Source organism: Leuciscus leuciscus, assembly GCF_965113295.1.
Source record: "Leuciscus leuciscus genome assembly, chromosome: 21".
Taxonomy (NCBI): Eukaryota; Metazoa; Chordata; class Actinopteri; order Cypriniformes; family Leuciscidae; genus Leuciscus; species Leuciscus leuciscus.
In genome coordinates, this window is record NC_138745.1 from 21,789,526 (window position 1) to 21,811,845 (window position 22,320).

Sequence of the window (22,320 nt, forward strand, 5' to 3'; positions counted from 1 at the left end):
ATTTTCCATTTTTAGAAAAATCATGTTAAAATGTAAATGATAAAACAGTCTTTTGAGGAACATTTATTTGTAAATCTCTCTATCATCATTGTATTGCATTGCATTATATATTTATTTTAGATTTTGTTCATATAATTTGTCTAATGGTTAAAAAAAAAAGTGTATATATATATATATATTATTTCATATACCGGGCTATGCAGGGTTAAAAATAGATATCTTTTGTTGTTCTCCAAAGTTGAACTTGGGGGTTAAACAGACCCCCTTGCCTACTCGCAATAAAAACTATATCACATATGTTTTACATCAAAAACAAGTTTAATGTTTATTTACACCAACTCCCACTCCCACATACAAACAGAGTCACACAAAACAAGAGGTGTGGCACTTGAGTATGTTTTTAGTACAGTACAAATATACTTTAATGCATTTTTAATACATTTAACAGTACGTCTTTTTCACCTGGGGGAGCATTCCACATTCAGATAGTGTGAATACACAGCGGAACATGTCTTTTTCCGAGAAGTCAGCAAATTATTAGCATGACTTACAACAATGTTTAATATCTGCAGCAGATAATGACACTCTTAAAAATATTGTTCACCCAAAGATTACATGTCTGTCATCATTTACTCACCTTCATGTTGCGCAGAATGCATATTTCCATTTAGAATGACATCTTTTTTGTGTTGCACAAAAGACAAAGTAACACCGGTTTGGAAGGACATGGGGGTGAGTAAATGAAAAAAAAATAAAAAATGCCATGTAAAGACATTTTTTATAATTGAGTTGTATCTTTTTTCTTCTACATGCTCAACTGTACAGTGAACTAAATAAAAACTTTGTTCATTTAAATGTACCACAGCATTTTTGTTAGTAGACTCAAGCTGAATTGTACACAATGTTTCCATTAAAACTAAAAACTAACCATTCAGGACTCATCTTGTTCAAAGCATGTGATATTTTATACTGACCTACCAATCAGATCGTGTGACATTTTATCATGTGATACCAACCCACCTGCTCTGCTCAATTGGAATTTCAGTAGTTCAGCATTCTTGAAAGAAGTTCTAAATATTACAAGCGCACATAGACTCTCACACACTTATTTATGAAACTCATTCCATGTACATTCCATGTTACGATCCAAAACAACTGAACATTTGAACAAAATAGACACACATACTGTAAGTGAGATTTAGTTAAACAAGTGCCAAAGCGGCTTTTGTGTTGTACAAAGTCAAGCCATACAGCACTGATTTAGCCATGTTCTTTGTTTAAAATTCCAATAGAATATTTCTGATCATAAAAAGGTTAGGGAGGGAGGGAGATCAAAACACTTTAGCACAAAGTCAAAGTTCTATAGTTTAAAAGACTATTTACAATCTGCAGTTCTTTTAGGCTATGGCATAGTCCGAGTCTTGGCGACAACGCCAGCAGCCTGGATAACACGGTAGCGTTCTCGGAGGTTGCGCCGTCGAACATGCTCATTGGTGATTTCCAGTACGTTTGCTACAGGAAACCAGCCTTTCTGTCCATCAGATAAACGGATCCCCTCATACCATCCTATGGAAGGCAAGAAGAGACAAGATGAATAAACAAAAAACTAAGTTGGAACACATTTAAACATGTCAGATGCGCTTCTAATGAGTGGAAGGTACAGTGGGACCAGGCCCACATTAAGAACACATAGGGCTAAAGCAAACCCAAGGGCCCCCCTTCATAGTAGCCTATCTTGGTGCCACGATGTTTTCTACCGCAGAAATAATTAGTATTTTTTGTTAAAAATCATATCTTTAACATACACACACAGAGATACAATGTATTGTATCTCTATATAAAATAAAATATTCCAGGCTACAACACATTAAGAGCATAAATGCATTAAAGGGATAGTTCACTCAAAAATGAAAATTAGCCCATGATTTACTCACCCTCAAGTCATCCTAGGTGTATATGACATTCTTCTTTCAGACGAACATAATCCGAGTTCACAATGTCCTGGCTCTTCCAAACTTTATAATGGTAGTGAATGGCCGTTTCTGTTTTGAAGTAATCTATCTATCATAAAAGTGCTGCACACGGCTCCTGGGGGTTAATAAAGGCCTTCTGAAGCGAAGCGATGCGTTTGAGTAAGAAAAATATTCATATTTAACACGTTACAAAGTAAACTTCTGGCTTCCGGCCAAACGGCCATACGCAGTCTACTTACGCCTACAGCGCAACTTACACAACTTGTGTCGGAAGTAGCGTAGTGCGTAATGGTGTACGCGTCATGGTGTAGCGTAAATATCAGCAGTACGTCGCATTACTCGAAAAGTTGCACTTAGACTTAAGTGGAATCCGTATGTTCATTTGGCCAGAAGCTAGTTATTTTACTTTATAAAGTTTTAAAGGGGTGGTTGATTATGATTTCACTTTTCTAACTTTAGTTAGTGTGTAATGTTGCTGTTTGAGCATAAACAACATCTGCAAAGTTACAACGCTCAAAGTTCAAAGCAAAGGAAGATATTTGCTTTTAAAGAAAAGGACTACAACAAACGGCTGGTTGGGACTACAAGACATTCCTCTCGGGTTAGTGACATCACTAACCCTAGAATTTACATAAACCCCGCCCCCGGGAACACGCAGTCCATGTTGAGAAGAGGAAAAGTTGTTGTATAAGAGTACATTTGTGAGTCAGCTCAAACTTTAGCATCCATCTTTTCACATGCAATAGAAAGTAACTCTGTGTGCATCTCACAACAGTTCATATATGAGCAATTTATAGATTTATCATGACAGAATATCCTAATTGAAGAGAGTTAACTCCACATCAGCAACATAAATTCATCAACTAACCATGCAGAGACGTCCTGTTGCATTCTACATGTTGTCACTTCTTCTTGAGTCTCTCCATCCTTATCTGACTCCGTTTAACATTAAAGGCAGAATAACATTAAAGGCAGAATAACATTCTGTCATTTTAGTGTGTCTGCGTGAGGTAATAGCAACTGCTAACAGACACGAGCTCTTGAAACCCCGCCCTCTGCAGCAGCTCATTTGCATTTAAAGGGCCAGGCACAAAACTGTGCGTTTTTGCAAACCCTCAAAAAGTGACAACTTTAACTTGCTATATAAAAATATCTGTGGGGTATTTTGCGCTAAAACTTCACACACACACACTCTGGGGACATCATAGATATATTTTACATCTTGTGAAAAGGGCATTATACCACCCCTTTAAATATGGATATTTTTCTTACACAAAGTCATAGCTTCGCTTCAGAAGGCTTTTATTAACCCCCCGGAGCCGTTTGGAGTTCGTTTATGATGGATAGATGCACTTTATGGACTTTAAAAACAGCAATTCACTTCCATTATAAAGCTTGGAAGAGCCTGGACATTTTTTTATATAACTCCGATTGTATTCGTCTGAAAGAAGAATGTCATATATACCTAGGATAAAATGAGGGTGAGTAAATCATGGGTTAATTTTCATTTTTGGGTAAACTATCCCTTTAACACCAGATATGGTCAAAGCAAACAGGTTTCAAACAGAAACAACTTTAACATGTTTGCCTTAAGGTGTTTACTTTATACAGTTTCAAGGTCTTCTTTCTGTCCTTAGAAGAGGAGAATCATCAGGGCTGGAATGGGGCTATAATTCAGCCCATTCAGCCATTTGTTTCCCCATTAATGTTTTGCTGGGGTAAGGGCCTTTAAATTGGAATAAATAATTAAATTAATGAATAAATAAAGTACAGAAACAAATAATAGATATTTTTGAATATACTGCATAATTAATATACTATAATAATATACCGCCTAGCCCTATTGTTAATCCGGCCCTGAGTGTGACACACCTTCGTTGGTTTTGCGCACAACGTTGATGATCTCTGTGGGCTCCAGATTTAATTCATCAGCTTGGTTTGCCACATACTGCTGCAAACACTGCACCTGAGGGCAATCTGACACACAAAAACAGCCATGTGATTAGAAAGAAACTGATCTAAAGAGAGAAGTGAACATGATTATCAGGAAAATCAAAGGCAAGCACTAACATGCCATGTTGCTCACATTAGTATAATCCTGAGCTGAAATAAGCACCCACTCTTACCCCAGTCTTCATATATGACTTCTTCTTGATCATTGATGGTGCCATCGGGATTTGGGAATGCTGCCAACCACCTGTGCAGGTCAGATCTGATTGAAGAGAAAAAAAGAAATGACCTATACAGCTTTAAAATCAGCATATATCCTTATATAACCCTGGAAACAATCTGAAATATTGCTACTGTATTATATATCCGCTATATGAACTATATTGGGGCACCTGACCATAACACTGTAATGACATTAGAATGACGCAAAGACATTCCCCCCTTTGCAGCTGTAACAGTTTCCAATCTTCTGGGAAGGCTTTCCATAAGATTTCAGAGTGTTTCTGTGGGAATTTTTGCCCGTTTATCCAGTAGAGCATTTGTGAGGTCAGGCACTGATGTTGGATGAGAAGGCCTGGCTCGCAACCTCCGTTCCAGTTCATCCCAGATGTGTTCGATGGGGTTGAGGTCAGGGCTCTGTGTGGGTCCGTTAATTTCTTCCACACCAGACTCATCCGACCATGTTTTTACAGATCTTCCTTTGTGCACTAGGGAACAGTCACACTGGAATAGAAAAGGGACTTCCCCAAACTGTTCCCACAAAGTTGGAAGCATAGCATTGTCCAAAATGTCTTGGTAAGCTGAAGCATTAAGATTTCCTTTCACTAATAGTAAGAAGACTAGCCCAACTCCTGAAAAACAGCCCCACACCATTATCCCTCCTCCACTAAACTCTAAACAGTTGGCCCAATGCAGTCAGTAAGGTTCTCCTGGCATCCGCCAAACCCAGACTCGCCCAACACAGAACAGGTTTCCACTGCTCCAGAGTCCAGTGGCACCGTGCTTTACACCACTGCATATAACGTTTGGCATTGTACTTGGTAATGAGAGGCTTGCATGCTGCTGCCCAGCCATGGAAACCCATTCCATGAAGCTCCCGCCGCACAATTTTTGTGCTGATATTAATGGCAGTGGAAGTTTCGAAACTCTTCAGCTATGGAATCAGCAGTTGATTGTTGAATATCTAGCAGGGATTACATTTCTGACTTATTGCAAAGGTGGCATCCTATCAACAATACCATGCTTGGATTTACTGAGCTCTTCAGGATGACCATTTTTTCCACAAATGTTGGAAATGCAGACTGCATGGATAGGTGCTTGATTTTATACACCTGTGGCAATGGGTCTAATTGAAACATTGAATAATTGAATAACTGTCATAACTTAATTGAATAATTAAGAGATGTGGTGATAATACTATTGTCCATATAGTGTATATATAGTGAGAGAAAGAGAGAAGAAAAAAAAATCATATTGAATGGATGGTATTTTATGCCTTCTTGATACGCACATTTTATAAATTACTTATAAGATGTTCGTTTTTTTGTTGTAAGAAATTAATACCTTAATTCACCAAGAACATTAAATTGAGCAAAAGTGACAGTAAAGACATTTTTAATTTTACAAACGATTTCTATTCTAATAGAAAATGTTCTATTCATCAAAGAATCCTGACATTTTTTAAACAGCACAGCTGTTTTTAACATTGATTATAATAATAAAAAATGCTGCTTGAGCAACAAATCAGCATATTAGAATGATTTCTGAAGGATCATGTGACACTGAAGACTGGAGTAATGAGGCTGAAAATTCATCTTTGAACATATTCAAATACTTTAAATAATTTTAAAGTTATTTTATATTACTGTTTTACTGTCTTTTTGATCAAATAAATGTAGCCTTGGTAAGCATGGGTTCACTACCGCAACAGTAGTGTACTGTGCAAAATACCAACAGAAAATTACTTCTCTTAAAAATGAGCATATGGATTCAAAACATAACAGAGCAATGAACATAAATCACGGATGAGTAAAATGAATAGCATATGGTTTATTTATAATTTCACGCACTGTGTGGGAGCTTTCATAACTCTCTCTATCAGGCGTCCCTGGTGATTCTCCAGCAGGGTCAGACAGAAGCAGTGCTCCAGGCTGGGGACAGCTGTGTCCTCCCCAAAAGGCTTCACCTGGACCAGAGAGCGATGCGCATGATCAAGGACTACATACCGCTCAGAACTGCAGCACAGAGAAAGAGAGGTAGAAATAAATGAGTTAAGTATGATTCAGAAAGTATGATTTAATTATACATCCATAGTAAATGCAAACAGGTGTGTTATTTTTTGTAAAAGATAATGGATTAATGATTAATGGAATGGAATTATCATGCAGTGTTTTGTAATCCTCAACAACAAAAAAACAGAGTAAAGCCATAACACAGACAGGTTTTTCAGCTTTCTACCTTTTCTTGCTTGCAATGACAAGCAGGTCGTTGAAGAGAAAGAGGTAGACCAGGCTGAATTTTGGGCGGAGGTTCAAGAAAGTTCCTCCTCTGTTTATTTCCTGCACCTCTCCTCGTTTCTCCAAGTAACGTGTTTGAGATATAATTGGCACTGCCTGAATAAATGATTCAAAGATGACAATATTTAAACAAATAAATATATAGACAAATAAATATTCTATATAGAAAATATTCTAAATAAATATTTTATTCAAAGAGGATTTTAAAGCATAAAAAAAAAAAAATGGTTATGGCTTGATTAAAAAAAAGGCGCTATTTGACGACACTATTGAAAAGTAATTTGTGTGAGACTGATCATGTGACATTCTCAAATCATGCTGGATTACATCAGGCCTTGCAATTCAAACATTCGTGTTAATTCAACTTTTCACTCAATTTGTTAAGATGAGAATATAATTTGTAATGATGAGAATATAATTTGTAATAAAGGCATTTTCACTAGTGGTCTCATAATTTCATAACTGCAATTGTTATCATTAATATATAACATTAATCAGTATAGCTCACCTTTAATTTGTCAAACTCCAGAATACCATTAATCTGAATTAATTCCTCCATCTGCCTCATTTTTCCAACTTGAGTATTACATTCTTCAATGATCTGTGAGGATGTGCGTGACAAGTTATTTAAGGTTACATCTGACATAAAAAAAAAAAAATAAAAAAACAATACGCAGCTATAACAAAACATTATTTCCATGCAGACGAAGGAATCTGATTAACATTACAGACATATTAAACATGACCTATTTTGGTTATTTCATGAAAATGGAAGAAAATAAACAAGAGACTCAATGTTCTTTATTTCTCTAATGCTATAAAATGCTATAAAGTCCACCTTGTTAGTTATTTTTGACTCCATAAAAAATATGGCAGGTTTATATAATCTGAAACATCATTTCTAGTGACCTGACCCGCATTTAACCTTGTGTTCCACTCTCTCCCCCACTTTCCCCTCATTCTCGCTCTATTTTCCTTTTGATCTTCCTCTCTAATAGGCTATATTGGGAACAATGAGGTCTAGTTTGATCATGGAACAATGTGCTAAAGTGACTCTATAATGAGAAGAAAAAACAGGGTCCATCATTTACTGAGATCATGGGATGTTTACCTTAGACACAGAGTCATGAGCTTTTGATGCAGTTTGTTCCTTATCCGCCCCAACGGCCGTTCTCCTCAGGATGTTCTGATGAAAAAAAAGGCATTTTTAAATATCTAGATTGCGTTCATTTAACCTCAATCACTTTAAGATAATTCTGCTTGATTATAATGATTGCCTTGCAACCCACATGGAGAAACAAACACAAAAAACACACCCCAAAACCAACAGAAATTGGTTCAGTAAAGAAGAATTCCAATATACACTATCTTTTAGAAGTTTGGGGTCAATAAGATTTTATGTTTTAAAAGAAGTCTCTTATGCTCATCAATGCTCTATTTGATCAAAAACATGGTTAAAAATGTGGAAATATTATTGCAATTTAAAATAAATTTTTTCTATTTTAATATATTTGAAATGTAATTTATTCCTGTGATGGCAAAGCTGAATTTTCAGCATCATTACACCAGTCTTCAGTCAATATGCTGATTTGCTGCTCAAGAAACATTTATTATTACTATCTAATCTATGCTGAAAATGTTTAGTGCTGCTTAATATTTTTGTGTAAACTGTAATCATTTTTTTTCTGGATTATTTGATGAATAGAAAGTTCAAAATAAACAGCATTCATTTGAAACAGCTGATTTGAAATCTTTTGTAACATTAAAAAAAGCCTCTACTTTGTTGAAGAAGAATTCCAACATTCCTTATGGCCCTGTTTACACCTGGTATTAAGATTAGTTCTGGTCAATCGGATCACATGTAGACGAGGGAGACATACTCGTTTACACCTGGTGTTTAAATCCGTCTCTTTTGTCCACTTTCAACCACGTCTGTCCTGATTTTTTTTTATGGGAGCGTCCATAGACCCTCCCCTCGAAGTAGGGGACAAAAGTGGACAAACGAGATGGATTAAAATGCCAGGTGTAAACGTGTCTCCTTCGTCCACTTGTGATTCGATTATACAAAACGCATCTTAATACCAGGTGGAAATAGGGCCTTCGACTAACACTGAACGAGGTCGAAACAGGACAAGCTCAAAACCTTTTAGACCCTGTTTACACCTGTATTTAGCGTCGTTCACTTGTGATCCGATCGACCAAATTGCATCTTAATACCAGATGTAAACAGGGCCTATGTGAATTATTCACCCACCTCGATGAGCATTTTAATGCGTGTGATTCGCTGGAAGGGCAGCAAAAGGAAGGACATGAAGGGCAGTCGCTGACACTTGGGCGACTCCTGCAGTCGGGTGATAACGGTCGCAAACTGAGTGTTAGTTTGCCTGTGATAGATATTAGGCAAAAGAATAAGTGAGTGTTTGAAACATTTAAATGGATATGAACAAATGAAACAGTTTGAAATGCCCTTGCTTATGTGTGTTGACGAGTTTCTTACATTAGATTACTGTAGGTCTTTTCCTGATAAATCTGATTTCGAACATAGTCAATATATGCAGGGAAATGATGCTGGGAATGATAGTTGATGATATCACAGATGTCAGAAATGATAATGCTCTCATCTAGACGTTCCTCCAGGTTCTTCAGAAACCTGTGAAAAAAATTTAAATAGACAATTGGTATTTCCGAATGGATGTTTGTGACTGCTGTATGGTATCTTGTTTTACAGGCAATTAGACTATTAGACATTAGACTATTAAATGATGATGCATTTATCCTGAGAGTTCATATTTAATCGTTTTCTACTTGGATTCATTTCAAACCTTGCTGCCTCAGCAAATTCTGATGGGTTACACCTGGCAAATGCATATCGCAAATATAGTCTTTGGGGTTCATGTAAACAAACAAAACTAATTTGTGGGGATCAGGCAGAGCTGTTTCAGCAAATCTAAACTGTAAATGTCTTCATTTCACACACACAGACACTCACCTCTCGCTGACCTCTTGGATGCGCAGGATGTTTGAGAAGAGGGTTTTTTTGTCCATGATAATGAGAGTGTCATTCAAGTCACTTGACTCCATAAAATGCTCCGTTAACACACGCAGAGAGCGCAAATATGACATTTCTGATGTAATCACCTCAAACATGCTCTGCACACAGAAAATGGAAATATATAGTTGTTATTTAAATGCAATTTAGTCTTTCTCAACAAAATGTAACATCTTGATAGCTCCGTTTTTTTTACATTCACTCTTATTATCTACTTTATTGTTATTCTTTGTTATTATCATCTTCTTTATTCTTTATTACACTTATAATTTGAGCACGCTGTCTCATTCTGGTCACATTTCATCTTAAAATCAAAAGAAACAAATATTTTGCATCAAGGCAATAAAGCATGTTAGGACTATCAATAATTCCGGCATATTGAAATAATTCTCATAACAATTCAGAACATTACCCTATATTTAAAACATACAACATATATATATATATATATATATATATATATATATATATATATATATATATATTGTATACACAGTATAGTATATAAGTATATATTATTCAGCTTTCGTGAGATTCACCCTCTCCCTACTTCCAGAAGTTCCTTTCCCATCATTTCCATCCTGTCTTTCTTCTCTTTTCCATTCAAATCACATTTTCCATATTTCCAAACACAATTCTTCCATAATCCTACTTCTTCCATAATCATCAAAACTCAGCACTTGCTCTTCCCAGAAGTGCGTGTTCTTCTCTGAGTTTTATAGCACATTCATTGAGGATTTCTGCTCACCTCTTGATACTTGCACTCCTCTGGGCTTAGGGTTTCCAGGAGGCCACTGTCTCGTACCGCTGCCTGGTCTCGCCATAAATTGCTCTGCTTTAGAATTGCAGTGTTAGATGATCCGGAACCTTTCTCTCCTTTTTCTGGGCTGGCTGTGAGGTGTGTGTCCATCTGGAAGTCTATGCTGGTCTTACTGATGTTGCGACATACTGTCCTCCTGATCTCCTTGTGTATAAATGTTTCTGTGTAAAACTGATACAGCTCTGCAAGGGTCACAAAATATGGCATTAAATTGTAGGTGAAGACATCATTTATTCTTTGTTTTAATGGACTGTACAATTTCTCAATAGTGTTTTTTATTGTAAACATGCATGTCTGTCTTTCAACATTTTCAATTTAAATTGAAGATGTATTAAATACCCTCAGACATCCCATCTTCCAAGTCAAGAGATTGTTTGCGACGTGGGATGACTCGTGGAGGCCTGGAGCTGGAAGACAGAGATTGAGTTACACATAAAGTAATGACAACTGTGTCACTACAATATTAAAGCTTAAAGGAACACTCCACCGTTTTTTGAAATAGGGCTTATTCACCTTCTTTCCTACATTTAGATAGGTGGGCAAATGCATTTTTGTCTCAGTGCATGCATTGTTTTAGTTTGACAGGGTCGGCGTGAGCTTAGCTTAGCATAATGAATGGAATCCTTTGTTGCCAGTTAGCATGTCCTGAATAAAAGTGATATAAAAAATTAAAAAAACCTTACCTAATTACTTCTTGTGGCCTGCGTATTCACAACAAGTACAAATAGCGATGCAGATTAACACTAGGCGATTTCCTAGGCAGATATTGACTTATATATTAAGGACTATATTAGGGGGAAGCACAGGCGAAGCACTGCTACTTGGGCGTGATATCTCTGCGCCCAAGTAGCAGTGCTTCGCCTGTGCTTCCCCCTAATATAGTCCCAAGTCAAAATCTGCATAGGAAATCGCCTAGTGTTAATCTGCATCGCTATTTGTACTTGTTGTGAATACGCAGGCCACAAGAAGTAATTAGGTGGGGTTTTTTTTTTTTTATATCACTTTTACTCAGGACATGCTAACTGGCAACAAAGGATTCCATTCATTATGCTAAGCTAAGCTAGCGCCAACCCTGTCAAACTAAAACAATGCATGCACTGAGACAAAAATGCATTTGCCCACCTATCTAAATGTAGGAAAGAAGGTGAATAAGCCCTATTTCAAAAAACGGTGGAGTGTTCCTTTAAGAGAGCAGAAACTGTTTGAGGGATGAAAGGTAAAGAAAATACTTCTCTTTGGATCCACATTTTTCCCCATCAGCCCCTTCACTGTCATTCTCATCTGTTGAAGAAACAATTAAGTACCATAAAACAGACACTAAATGCACTTAATAAAAGGCTGCAAACACCTTCTTTACAACTGTATTATGAAACATTTCTGAGTGAAACAGGATATTCAAAGAGAAAAAATAAATGTAACAGGACTTGATTTTATCGATCAGGATTGAAAATTGGGTGTTGAAAGAATTTGTTCTGAAGAAGAAATACAAGCGTGGGAACAAAAACTAAAAGAGAAACTTTTTAAATTGTTTTAGTTAACAGAAATAAAGTTGAAATTAAATTAAATATAAATATTAAATTAAAAAAGCTTAAAAACCTAAAATGAAAATAACAAATATAATTAACTGAAATAAAATTGCTAAAATTGCTAAAACTAAAGCTGATATAGAAATAAATTAAAGCTAAATAGAAATATTAAAATAATAATAATACTAACAAATGCCACAAGCATTTGAAAATATATTAAAAAAGCTAATTCAAAATACTAATAAATACTATATACTGTAATATATACTATAGTACATAATACTAAAACAAGACTCTCTGGAGCAACATGAGAGTGACATGACATAATTTTAAATGTATCCCTTGAAGAATGTAAATAGGGTCTATTTTGATTTAATGCCGACTTTCAATGTTTTTCTGTACCTATTGACTTGAGAGAATAACTGCTGAGGCGTCTTCCGTTCTCATAGGTCTTGGCTGGTGGTGGTGGTGGAGTTCTTTGTAGTCGAGGACTGCTAGGTGGGCTGCATTTGTTAAAGGGCTGCAGAGGCTGAATAATGCGAGGCAGACACCTGTTTTCTAAAGGCATTCTGGGAGGAACTGCTGGAGGGGAGTCCTTGCTTGTTACAGTGTCCGGACCCTTTTGAGGTCTAGGTGGAGTGACCACCTCCAGGCTAATGTCATAAATGGACTCCTCCGGCACCTCCAAAGACTGGGCTTTGGAGACGTTTGGAGGAGTCTGGGGAAATGGGACAACAGAGGCGATCAATGTCGGAGGTCCAGGGTCTGATTTCCTCCTCAGCTGCTGCTCTATTAGGCTACGAGCCTCCAGAAACTTGCCTTTTTTAATTTGCGGTGCCTCGTTCTCACCTTTAGGTAATGGCTCACTTAAAGACTCTGCTTCCTTATCTGACCTTATTTCTTCGTTCTCGTTCTCGTCCTCTCCTGCTCTTTCATTCTGATCCTCCGTGTCACTGAATTCGATCTCTTCATCCTCACCCTCGTCCTCATCTTGCTCACTTATTGGCACCCACACAAGCTTCATGCCAGGCCTCTGCAGGTGACACATACAGCCGCAGTTCTTCTCACACAAGGACTCTGGAACAGGGCTGGAATCCTGATCTGCTCGCAGTTTGCCGCCTTCTTTTCCATCGGGAGCTAGAAGAAGACATGGATTATGGTCAGGGTTAGGCTTTCCTGCAAATTCCAACATGAAGTTGGGTCAAAAACATGATGCTACTTTGTCCAATCGCACGTCCTGATTTTGCAGAGTTAGACGCATTCCTGGGTCAACATATTTTGTTGATCCTGGAACAACATTCCTGTCGGAAAATTCAATCCTAACCATATCCCTGAACCTAACCCTACCCTAAAATCAGAGGGAAGTTACACTGATGTAGAAGCACCTAAACCTGTTTTGTAAGCCTAAACTTGACATAAACTGTAAACTTGTCCCTCAAATCTGATTGGTTGATTGGAATGTTGATCCAGGATCAACAAAGATGTTGATCCAAGAACATGAAATCAGGTTCTGCTGTCCAATCAATTAATTGTTTTCAACAATATATTAAAAATGCAATTCTTACATACAGTGACTTAAAAACAACTTTTCTATGATGAGTGTGTCTTTAATTTCAGTACTAAAAATCATTCTGAAATATTTCACAAATGTCAGGATGATATAACTTGATTTATAATCGAGAAGGGTAAGCTCTACCAGGACATTTCATTGTAATTGTTACAGTAGAATACTGTTGAATGAACAGTTTTTAGAAGTAAAAAAGGCTAATCAAATTATCATTTACAGTGAAAAACTGTAAACTGACATTCCCACAAAAGTTTTTGTTATCAGTTATGCACATTTGGGTTTTATGTAACATCTTCTGTTGTTTAATGAATGTTAATTGCATTATTTTAGTGTCATGTCATGTGTGTTACCATGATGGTATTCTGTGTTTGCTTAAATGACTCTGTGCACCTTGTGCAATAGTATAATTTAGCTTGTGGAAAGGCTACTTGTGATGAACTTCTATATGATTCTTCATGTGGCTTCCTCTTGTAACACCTGCATAATTATGGTGGTTGTCAGTATATGTAAAAACCTACAAAATAGATTTGAGTAGCAAAGTGCGTTGTTGGATTTAGCGCTTTAAATTGCAATTGTCTTGTTTGTAAATTACAGTTTTATACTGTAAAATGTACAGGTTGTTCTGTAAATATGTTTAAATTTGTACTGCAATTTTTACAGAATTATTCTGGCAACCACAGCTGCCAGAATATTTTTTTTACTGTGATATACAGTACTGTGCAAAAGTCTTAGGCACATTAGTATTTTCTATATTGCATATAAAAATCTCACTGAATTATTACAATTAATGGCAAAAGGAATGTTTGGAAATGTAAACTGATATTTCCTACTTACACACTACAGCAATAGAAAAAATAACTGTCTTAAAAAAACTTTTTTTGGGGTGAAAATACTAACGTACCTAAGACTTTTGCACAGTACTGTATGTCCTCTGCAGTAGGTTAGTTCAGGTCATAAAATGCTTTGTGGTGCGACACGGCAAACAAATTATTGTATAGACCTTAGTCAGGGTAACGCCAAATTGAATTTTTGACAGGAATGAATTCGAGGCTGTGAGGGATAGAGTTCAATGGGTTTTACTGCTGTTTAACAACATACCAATTGCTCAGCTGACGAAACGTCTTTCGGAAAGAAAAAAAAAACTTTCAGTCGACAAAAACTCCATAAAACAGTTTTAGAAGTTGTGAGCTGTGAAAATTGTGTGATCTAGGACCTTTATACAGTGCGTGCCATCGTAAAGACTGTACGTCTATCCCTCACAGCCTCATTTTCATCTACTTTAAATTCAATATGGCGTCTAACCTGACAAAGGTCTATTTATGAATTAAGGCGAGATACTACAGGCAAAAAGCAATGGTCAATTTTGGGATATTGCTTCCAAAACATCTCTTCTTTCAGTCTACTGGAAAGAAAACATCCAAAACACAAATTTAAGTGTTTATTACACAATAGTTATGTCTGTAAATTTTGATAACAATATATATCTTTAAAGGCAGTATTCTCAAAGTGTTTTTTTTTTTTTTTTCATTCACTGAGCCAGAAATGTCCACTTCACTAGCACTTACATACATCAAACTTTACAGTTTTATTCAGTCCATATTCCAAATGTTTTTACAGGTTTTTGTTAAAAACAGATATCCAAAATCCCTTCAGTAAATAATAATAATAAATAAACTTTAACACTGGTATATCAACAAAAATGAAACAGGAATTTTTGAACCTGGCTTTATCCAATGATCAGATTTCTATATGATTTAATCATATAATGCCTCATTTACATATTTAAACATTTTGTATGTTTAAATATGAACAATTTGTAATAAAAAATGTATGTCTTAATGTTCTATGATTATTAACTGGAGAAGTATGGTGATATCTATTAGTTAATAAAGTACATTCGACCATATTCTGATCTACAAGCCTTAGTAGCACCATGACTGTATGTCACTGGAATACTCTAAATGTCAGGTTGTTCCAGAAAGGCTTCATATCCTCCAGGGCTTTAAAAATCTTTGATTACCACCTCTTTTTGATCCCTTCTTCTGCTTTGATTCTTCCACCTCGGCCTTTGAGCCTGCCGTTATCAGTGCCGTCAACTTCTGTATGGAACCTTTGCGCTGTGTCTGTCCCTCCTCCCCTCCCTTAGCCCGCAGCTCTTCAATCGCCTCAAATACATTTTGCTTGATCTTCCCAAATGCTCGTTTTAGCCCTTCTGCCATTTCACAAAACCGGTGCCTGACCAGCTAAGAACTCTCTTTCTTGGAAACTGAACTAGTTGAACGTGTGTGTCAGGTTAAGGGTCGGAATGTGGTTTATTACCCCAATTGTCACATAAAGGCCACTTTGCATGTTAAGTCACACTAGCTCAGTTAACATAATTGTCACTGTAAAAGAGTTTTATGAACAATACATTACATTTTCAGATGATGTCCAACAGGAATGTTAAGGAAGTAAAACCAAAAGAAGGTCAAGTTTTTCCCTATATGGCTCTTAAACTTTGGAATAGCCTTCCTGGGAGTGTTCAGTGCACATTCTCTCAGTATTAAATCCAAAACAAAAGGCCTTAAGTGAGGCTGACATCTATCATCTTACTAACAAAATGTAATAACGTATTAATATCTATATTATGAATACGTTATGTCAAATATATGCAATCCTGATAATATTTATCCAATTAATTTTTTTTCTTTTACGTTTTTTTTAAATGTTTACGTTTTTGTCTCACAAAGACTGCATTTATTTGATAAAAAATACAGTTAAAATACATATACAGTAAAGATAATACAGTAAAAATAAATACTATTGTGAAATATTATTATCATTTAAAGTAACTATTTTCTATTTTAATATATTTAAAAAGTCTTTTGTTCCTGATGTGATGACAGGCTGAATTTTCAGCATTACTCCAGTCTTCAATATGCTGATTTGATGCTCAAGAAACATTTATTATTATTATTATTATTATTATCAGTTTAAAACAGTTTTGCAATGATACTTTTTTTTTTTTTTTTTTTTGGAAACTGTGAATTTTTTTTAAGATAGAATATTTTTTGTAACAGTGTAAAAGTCTTTGCTGGTCCTTTTTAAAAAATCTGTTTAATGAGCTTAATGAGTTTTGCGTCAGATGCCAGACTTATCATACTTTTGTTCTGGTTTTAAGTGCATCAAGTAAAAAAAAAAAAACTAAATTCCAGAAATCAGGGTTTCCACCAAAAATAACTATATATAAACACCATTAGGGTAGTATTCAAATTACTTAAACCATGATGCAAGATTTTAGTCATACTGTTCATCCCTAATATGTATTGTGAAAAATACACTATACAAATAAAGGCTTGACTTCAAAGTGTTTGCATAGCGCATATAGTTGCATCAGGAATGTCACAAACATTTTCTGCAATACTTTTCAATCAATTAGATATATACACTACTGTTCAAAAGTGTGGGGCCGTAAGATTTTTTTTTAATCGAAATGAATACATTTATTTAGCAAGAACACATTAAATTTTAATCAAATAAATGCAGCCTTGGTAATCATAAGCAAAATACATTTACAAATCTTATCGACCCCAAACTTATAAACGGTAATGTAGATTTAATGTAATTGTTTTCAAGGGGGGGTTCTTTTATCCCCTACACCCCATCTGTCTGTGTGTTCAGCAGACAACACACACACTATAATCCCACTGACTGACCAAACAACAACCAAGAAAATTACCTCCGATGTGCCTGAATCATGGTTCGGTGAATTAAAAAACTAAACGAAATCCAAGTACATTAAAGTTGGAGTTTTAATTAGAAACTGAAACTGACTTAAGCTGCATGTAACACAAATAGCTTGCATTTGCATTTCTGAAATGTGTCACACACACACAAAGCTATGTTGTAAAAACAAAACTAGCAATTTACATTCCAATCTTTCCAAGATTACCAGCAACACTAACATGGAGCGGCAGAGTTTATCCTCATAACACCCACTCAGATGAAGATCAGATTAAAGCTGATTAAAATATGAGTTTAGTAGCTGCTGCCGTTAATTTAACCTTGCAAACGCTACTTGTTCTGCACGTTTGTCCTTGTCTTTATTTCTTTCTCTTTATCTTGTCTCTTTTATCTTTCTCTTAAGGCCCGTTCACACCAAGGACGACAACTATAACGATAAAGATATAGTTCTAAAAATTTTTCTAAATGTAAAAGAATAGCAGAGTCCACACCACAACAATAAAGGTAACGGCAAAGATCAACGATTTGAATCACTTTCAGAACGATTTTGTCAAGCTGATGAATAATAAAAACAATGACAGTCAATCAGAATCCACCAAACTGTGAAGAGCTCAAGCATTTAAAGCATTTCACAGCAAACAAACACACAGAAGGTTCCAATGACTATAGATGTAAATACTTTTAGGATGCTTGAATGTTGTACCAGTTACAAAACTGCTTTATTTGTGTGGTAAAGTGGTGACCGATATGGATTTTTTTGGTGCCGATGCTGATGCCAATATTTTAGAGAGAAGGGTGGCCGATACAAAGCAGATGTATATAATATCAGACCATTTAATGTAATCATAGTAAAAAATAACACAAGGATTACAAATAATTTATTTTACATAATATTTACTAAAATAATAGGAATTGAATTATTGGAAAATCTATAAATTTTAGGGATGCACGATATATATCGGCCACCATATCGGTATCAACTGATATATGTTCATTTTTAATGTTATCGGTATTGGCCCAATAAGAAAATGTGGCTGATATATTAAAGCTGATAAATAATGGATTATTTCCTTCAGCTGAGACCCTTCAGAAGCACTGTTCACCATGATGGCAAGTCAGTCATATAAGCTACAGTACATCAAATTATACTGAGAACATTACAATTGTGTGCTTGGGACATTTGATTTTAAAGGTGAGACTTTTGTTTTTGTAATCACCAAAATATATATATTGGTTGTTGGCTTTCAAATATAAAGAATTATTGGTATCGGCCAAAATGTACACATGAACTCTACACACAGTACACATGGCGTGACAGCGGGAACTTGGATATTGCGCAGTATTGTGAAGTTGCTTGCTCGTGCATGTCTAGTGACAGCCTAAAGTCATCCAATTCACACGGCTTGGATCATTCACACAGAAATCATGCGAAGAGAATGTGTTCTTGTAGAGGATACAATGCGCTCTTCAGCTGTATTCGCCAAAGTTTGTGGAAATGTTTAACAGGTATTTAAAGACTTGTTTATAAAAATAAAAATTTCAACAATCGGTCGACCACTAACTTTGTGACTGAATTTTGAGAAAGAAAATTCCTAGAAAACAAGCATAGATATTCCACAGAAGTAGGTAAAAAGTTCCTGAAAATGAAAGTGAATCCACTGTACCTGATCGGCCTCCATCAACAGCACTCGATGTTCCTTCTTGTCTCTCTTGGCTGTCCACCTCGTCTTTCGGTCCACTGTTTTGCCTCGTCTTTGGAGGCAGAGGAGGTGCCCTGTCAGCGGTGGAGAGGGACGAACTTCTCGTTTTGCGCCTGGGCTTAACTGCAGGGGGTCTTTGTTGTCTCCATTCTATGCTGGTGCTCTTTGCTGTATCTCCAGCTGAAATCTTAGACTCTGGCTGGCTGAATTTGTTGACTATGTTTTTGACATTCCCAGAGCTCTGTGAGGCTGCTCCTTCCACAGATGAGGTGTCTGAGGTATTATGGGAGGGCTTGGTGGGAACCGGGGGTCTTTGTTTAACCTCAGGTTTCGTAGGCAGATGTGGAGACTCTTGAGTAGACATCTTAACTGGTTTTGATATTTTAAACCAAAGCAACCTGGCCAATATGAGGCCAGGCAGCAGGGTCACCCAGTGCCTTCAATCCTCAACCTGTGGTAACAAACAATAAAGGCTTTACATATGACTGATGCATATTTTTCCATCAGTTGACCAATCCCAGATCATCTGACACTGTAGTGTTTTCATTAAAGATATTACAATTCTGTCTGATACTGATGAACTTATATTGATTTTTAAGTTATGGTCTATAAATGGGGATGATGAAAGTCTTGATGAAACAGACGTAGCAACAGATCTTTTCTTCAATATTGTGGCGTACATCAGAGTGTAACAGGTTGTGGAAAAAATATGCCATAGGTTGCGCATTGAATTTGAAACATGAACTTGCAGGGGCGGGGTTTAAGCAGAAGTCCTGCATACATCACCGGAAGAAATTGTGATTTTTACTGTAAAGATTCAGATATGACAATTTGATTAAACATTACGAGGTAAAAAAAAAAAAAAAATGAAACAGAGTGAATTTTCATCTCATGCCGACTTTAAAATGTAAGCTATTTGTACAGCTTTGTTCAAATAAATGAAAAAAACACTTAAAAAAAAAAGTAGTCATTTTAAATCCTGTACGTTAATTAATTTGGACATCACTATATTGTAATATACAGAACACTAATATACACTGCTATTAAATTATTCGTGTTTTTAAAGTTTAAACATAAACATTAGATGATGGCAAAGGTAATCTAAAATGTACAAATCATGCACAAATCCAAAATGGCCAATATGATAAATTAAAGAAGAATCTATAATATCAGCAAATAACTGATATGATAACAACATATCGTCCAGTCCTAGTTTTTATTCTTTCAGTTTCATATCCCAAGGTTGTAATTGCATCCTTAGTAGAAGACAAAGTCTTTTGAACTATAAAAACATTTGATGTGATGATTAACATCTAGTAACTAATTTAATAAAATAAATAGCACAATGATCTTTGTACTGGAATTACCTCACACAGTACAGGTTCAATTGCACTGGACTTTGCTCTTACAGGCAACAGTCAGACTTTTGAATAAAATATGAGATGAACTTCCAATCAGACTGGTTCTTCTGTGAAACAGCATTAGAAATATGCTGGAAATGTGCTTGCATGTCATATTTACAGTAAGAACCGTGTACTCTGACCCCATCAGATTCCAAAAGACTATGCATGTCTTAGAAATGCATGATGGGATTAAAACCACACAATTAGTGGTTTATCGTTTTATGGTTATTTCCCCCTTATGTAAAACTACACTAAACCATTTTAATAACTTAATTAGCTTAACTTTCTTGGCTTGGAATAATGGAATAAAGGCATTCTGAGGATATTATAAGGGAAAGGGTGTGTCAAAACGACTTTCCGTATCAACAATTCAGGTTGAACGTTGGCGTCACTGACTTATCTAGACTCGCACCCCTCAGACAAACTCAGCAGGTCTGTCAGGTTCTTAGTCTGCTCGAATTTGATATCCTGAACATACAAAGCTCAACATTGCACAATGCTGAAAAGAAACACTTTCCCATGGGGTGAAATAGGAAGGGCGAATTGGTTACCATTAAAAGGGTGATAAAGCTTCTTCATTTGTACATCCTCCTGATATTTTAAACTACAGTAAACATCCCCTAAAACAACAGGACAAGTATTCCCTGATGGTCAGTTTTTTTTTTTACAAAAATGTGTACAAGACACTTCCCCTCCAATAAACAATCTTTGGATCGGAATCCTCCTTTCCTTTCCTGTTGTGAACTTGCTTTGCTTCCAAATTCCTTAGAAACACTGGGATGTTATGATCAGAAATATTTAATACACACACAAATACACACGTAGCAGGCTATTTGCAACTGCCTGTATATAAAAACAATAGAAGAATAGAAAAAAGATTGGAAAAAAGATGGAAAAATAGGCTAATGAAATATTAAACATTACAATCCAAAAGTCAATACTCCTACTATGTTGTTTACATGACTAACAATGATCTAACAAGGACAAGCAACATGATGTAACCACTGAACCTGCCATTCATTTAGTAGACTATCATTTTATATCTGACTATGGTAAACAGTAGGTAAGATGCAGTACATATAGCCAACTATATTCACAGTTGAGGAGTTAATTACAATTCATAACTGTCTTACACAGACTACTCACCAATGTGTCTCACTTTCTTATATAATCCATTAAGAAAAGCGAATTGCTGAAATGTGTCCAGAGTAAATTTCCTCATAAAAACAAAAACATTTGAGTCGCGTGGGGTAACTCTCACAGTGCACATGAACACATAATAGTTCCACAGACATCCATGTTAATACATTTCTTTAAAATGACAGCAACTTATCGCCACATTCCTGTGCGAACTTCATATCCGTACGGATTTGATCAGACGTTACTTTCGTCTTTCCTCTTTTGTTGTCCTCACCGGTAAATCCACGCGCATCTCCGGCTCTTTGTTTTCCTGCTCGTGAGCATGTGTGTAGGAACAGCCGGACAGGGACAGTGTGATTAGTGCATACCCCTCCTCCCATCCCAATCCATCCCATCTCATTCCTGCCTGCACAACACACCCTCCGTTCTTTGGCTGCCACCCAGCGGAGCTCTCTCTCTCTCTCTCTCTCTCTCTCTCTCTCTCTCTCTCTCTCTCTCTGTATGTGTGTGTGTGTGTGTGTGTAGTTCAGGAATACCCTATTGAACGTTATGGGGACAAAGATGGCAATATCCGAAATCCTTGTCCTTGTGGGTAAATTTTTGGCCCCTATGAGGAAAACATCTTATAAATCATACCAAGTCATGTTTTATGAAAATGTAAAAATGCAGTTTGCTGTGATGGATACGTTTAGTGGTAGAGTAGGGGATAGAATACAGTTTGCACATATAAAAATCATGAAAATCAAACAGTTAGGAAATGGCCGTTTTCCCATGAGCAAAACGGTTTAATAAACAAACAAAATAATAAACAGGGTATACATAGCTGTAGTAGTGTATACTAGCTGTAAGAATATAATTGCAATAAAATATTGCTCATAAATATATTATTTAGTGACTTTTTTTAACGACAGGCTTTAAAATTAGTTTAACACGGACATTCACTGACAGTCTTT

The 22,320-nt window shown here is 36.1% G+C and overlaps 1 protein-coding gene across 2 annotated transcripts; it reads right to left on the minus strand.

Annotated features, from left to right (window-relative positions):
• Positions 1 to 299: 299 nt before the first annotated feature.
• arhgef15b (Rho guanine nucleotide exchange factor 15b) lies at positions 300 to 21,774 on the minus strand. Of its 2 annotated transcripts, none has more exons than XM_082151059.1 (16): positions 21,367 to 21,774; positions 18,789 to 19,269; positions 12,237 to 12,971; positions 11,538 to 11,589; positions 10,648 to 10,715; positions 10,237 to 10,490; positions 9,429 to 9,589; positions 8,937 to 9,089; positions 8,694 to 8,823; positions 7,551 to 7,625; positions 6,948 to 7,040; positions 6,381 to 6,535; positions 5,993 to 6,157; positions 4,100 to 4,185; positions 3,846 to 3,950; positions 300 to 1,566 (listed from the first exon to the last, which is right to left on the minus strand). In XM_082151059.1, the coding sequence occupies exons 2-16, from the start codon at positions 19,186 to 19,188 to the stop codon at positions 1,403 to 1,405; spliced, it is 2,796 nt and encodes a 931-aa protein (XP_082007185.1). In that variant the 5' UTR covers positions 19,189 to 19,269; positions 21,367 to 21,774; the 3' UTR covers positions 300 to 1,402. The 2 variants fall into 2 exon arrangements, with proteins under 2 accessions (XP_082007185.1, XP_082007186.1); XM_082151060.1 differs by having other exon boundaries at positions 18,789 to 19,275; positions 21,642 to 21,770.
• Positions 21,775 to 22,320: the final 546 nt, after the last annotated feature.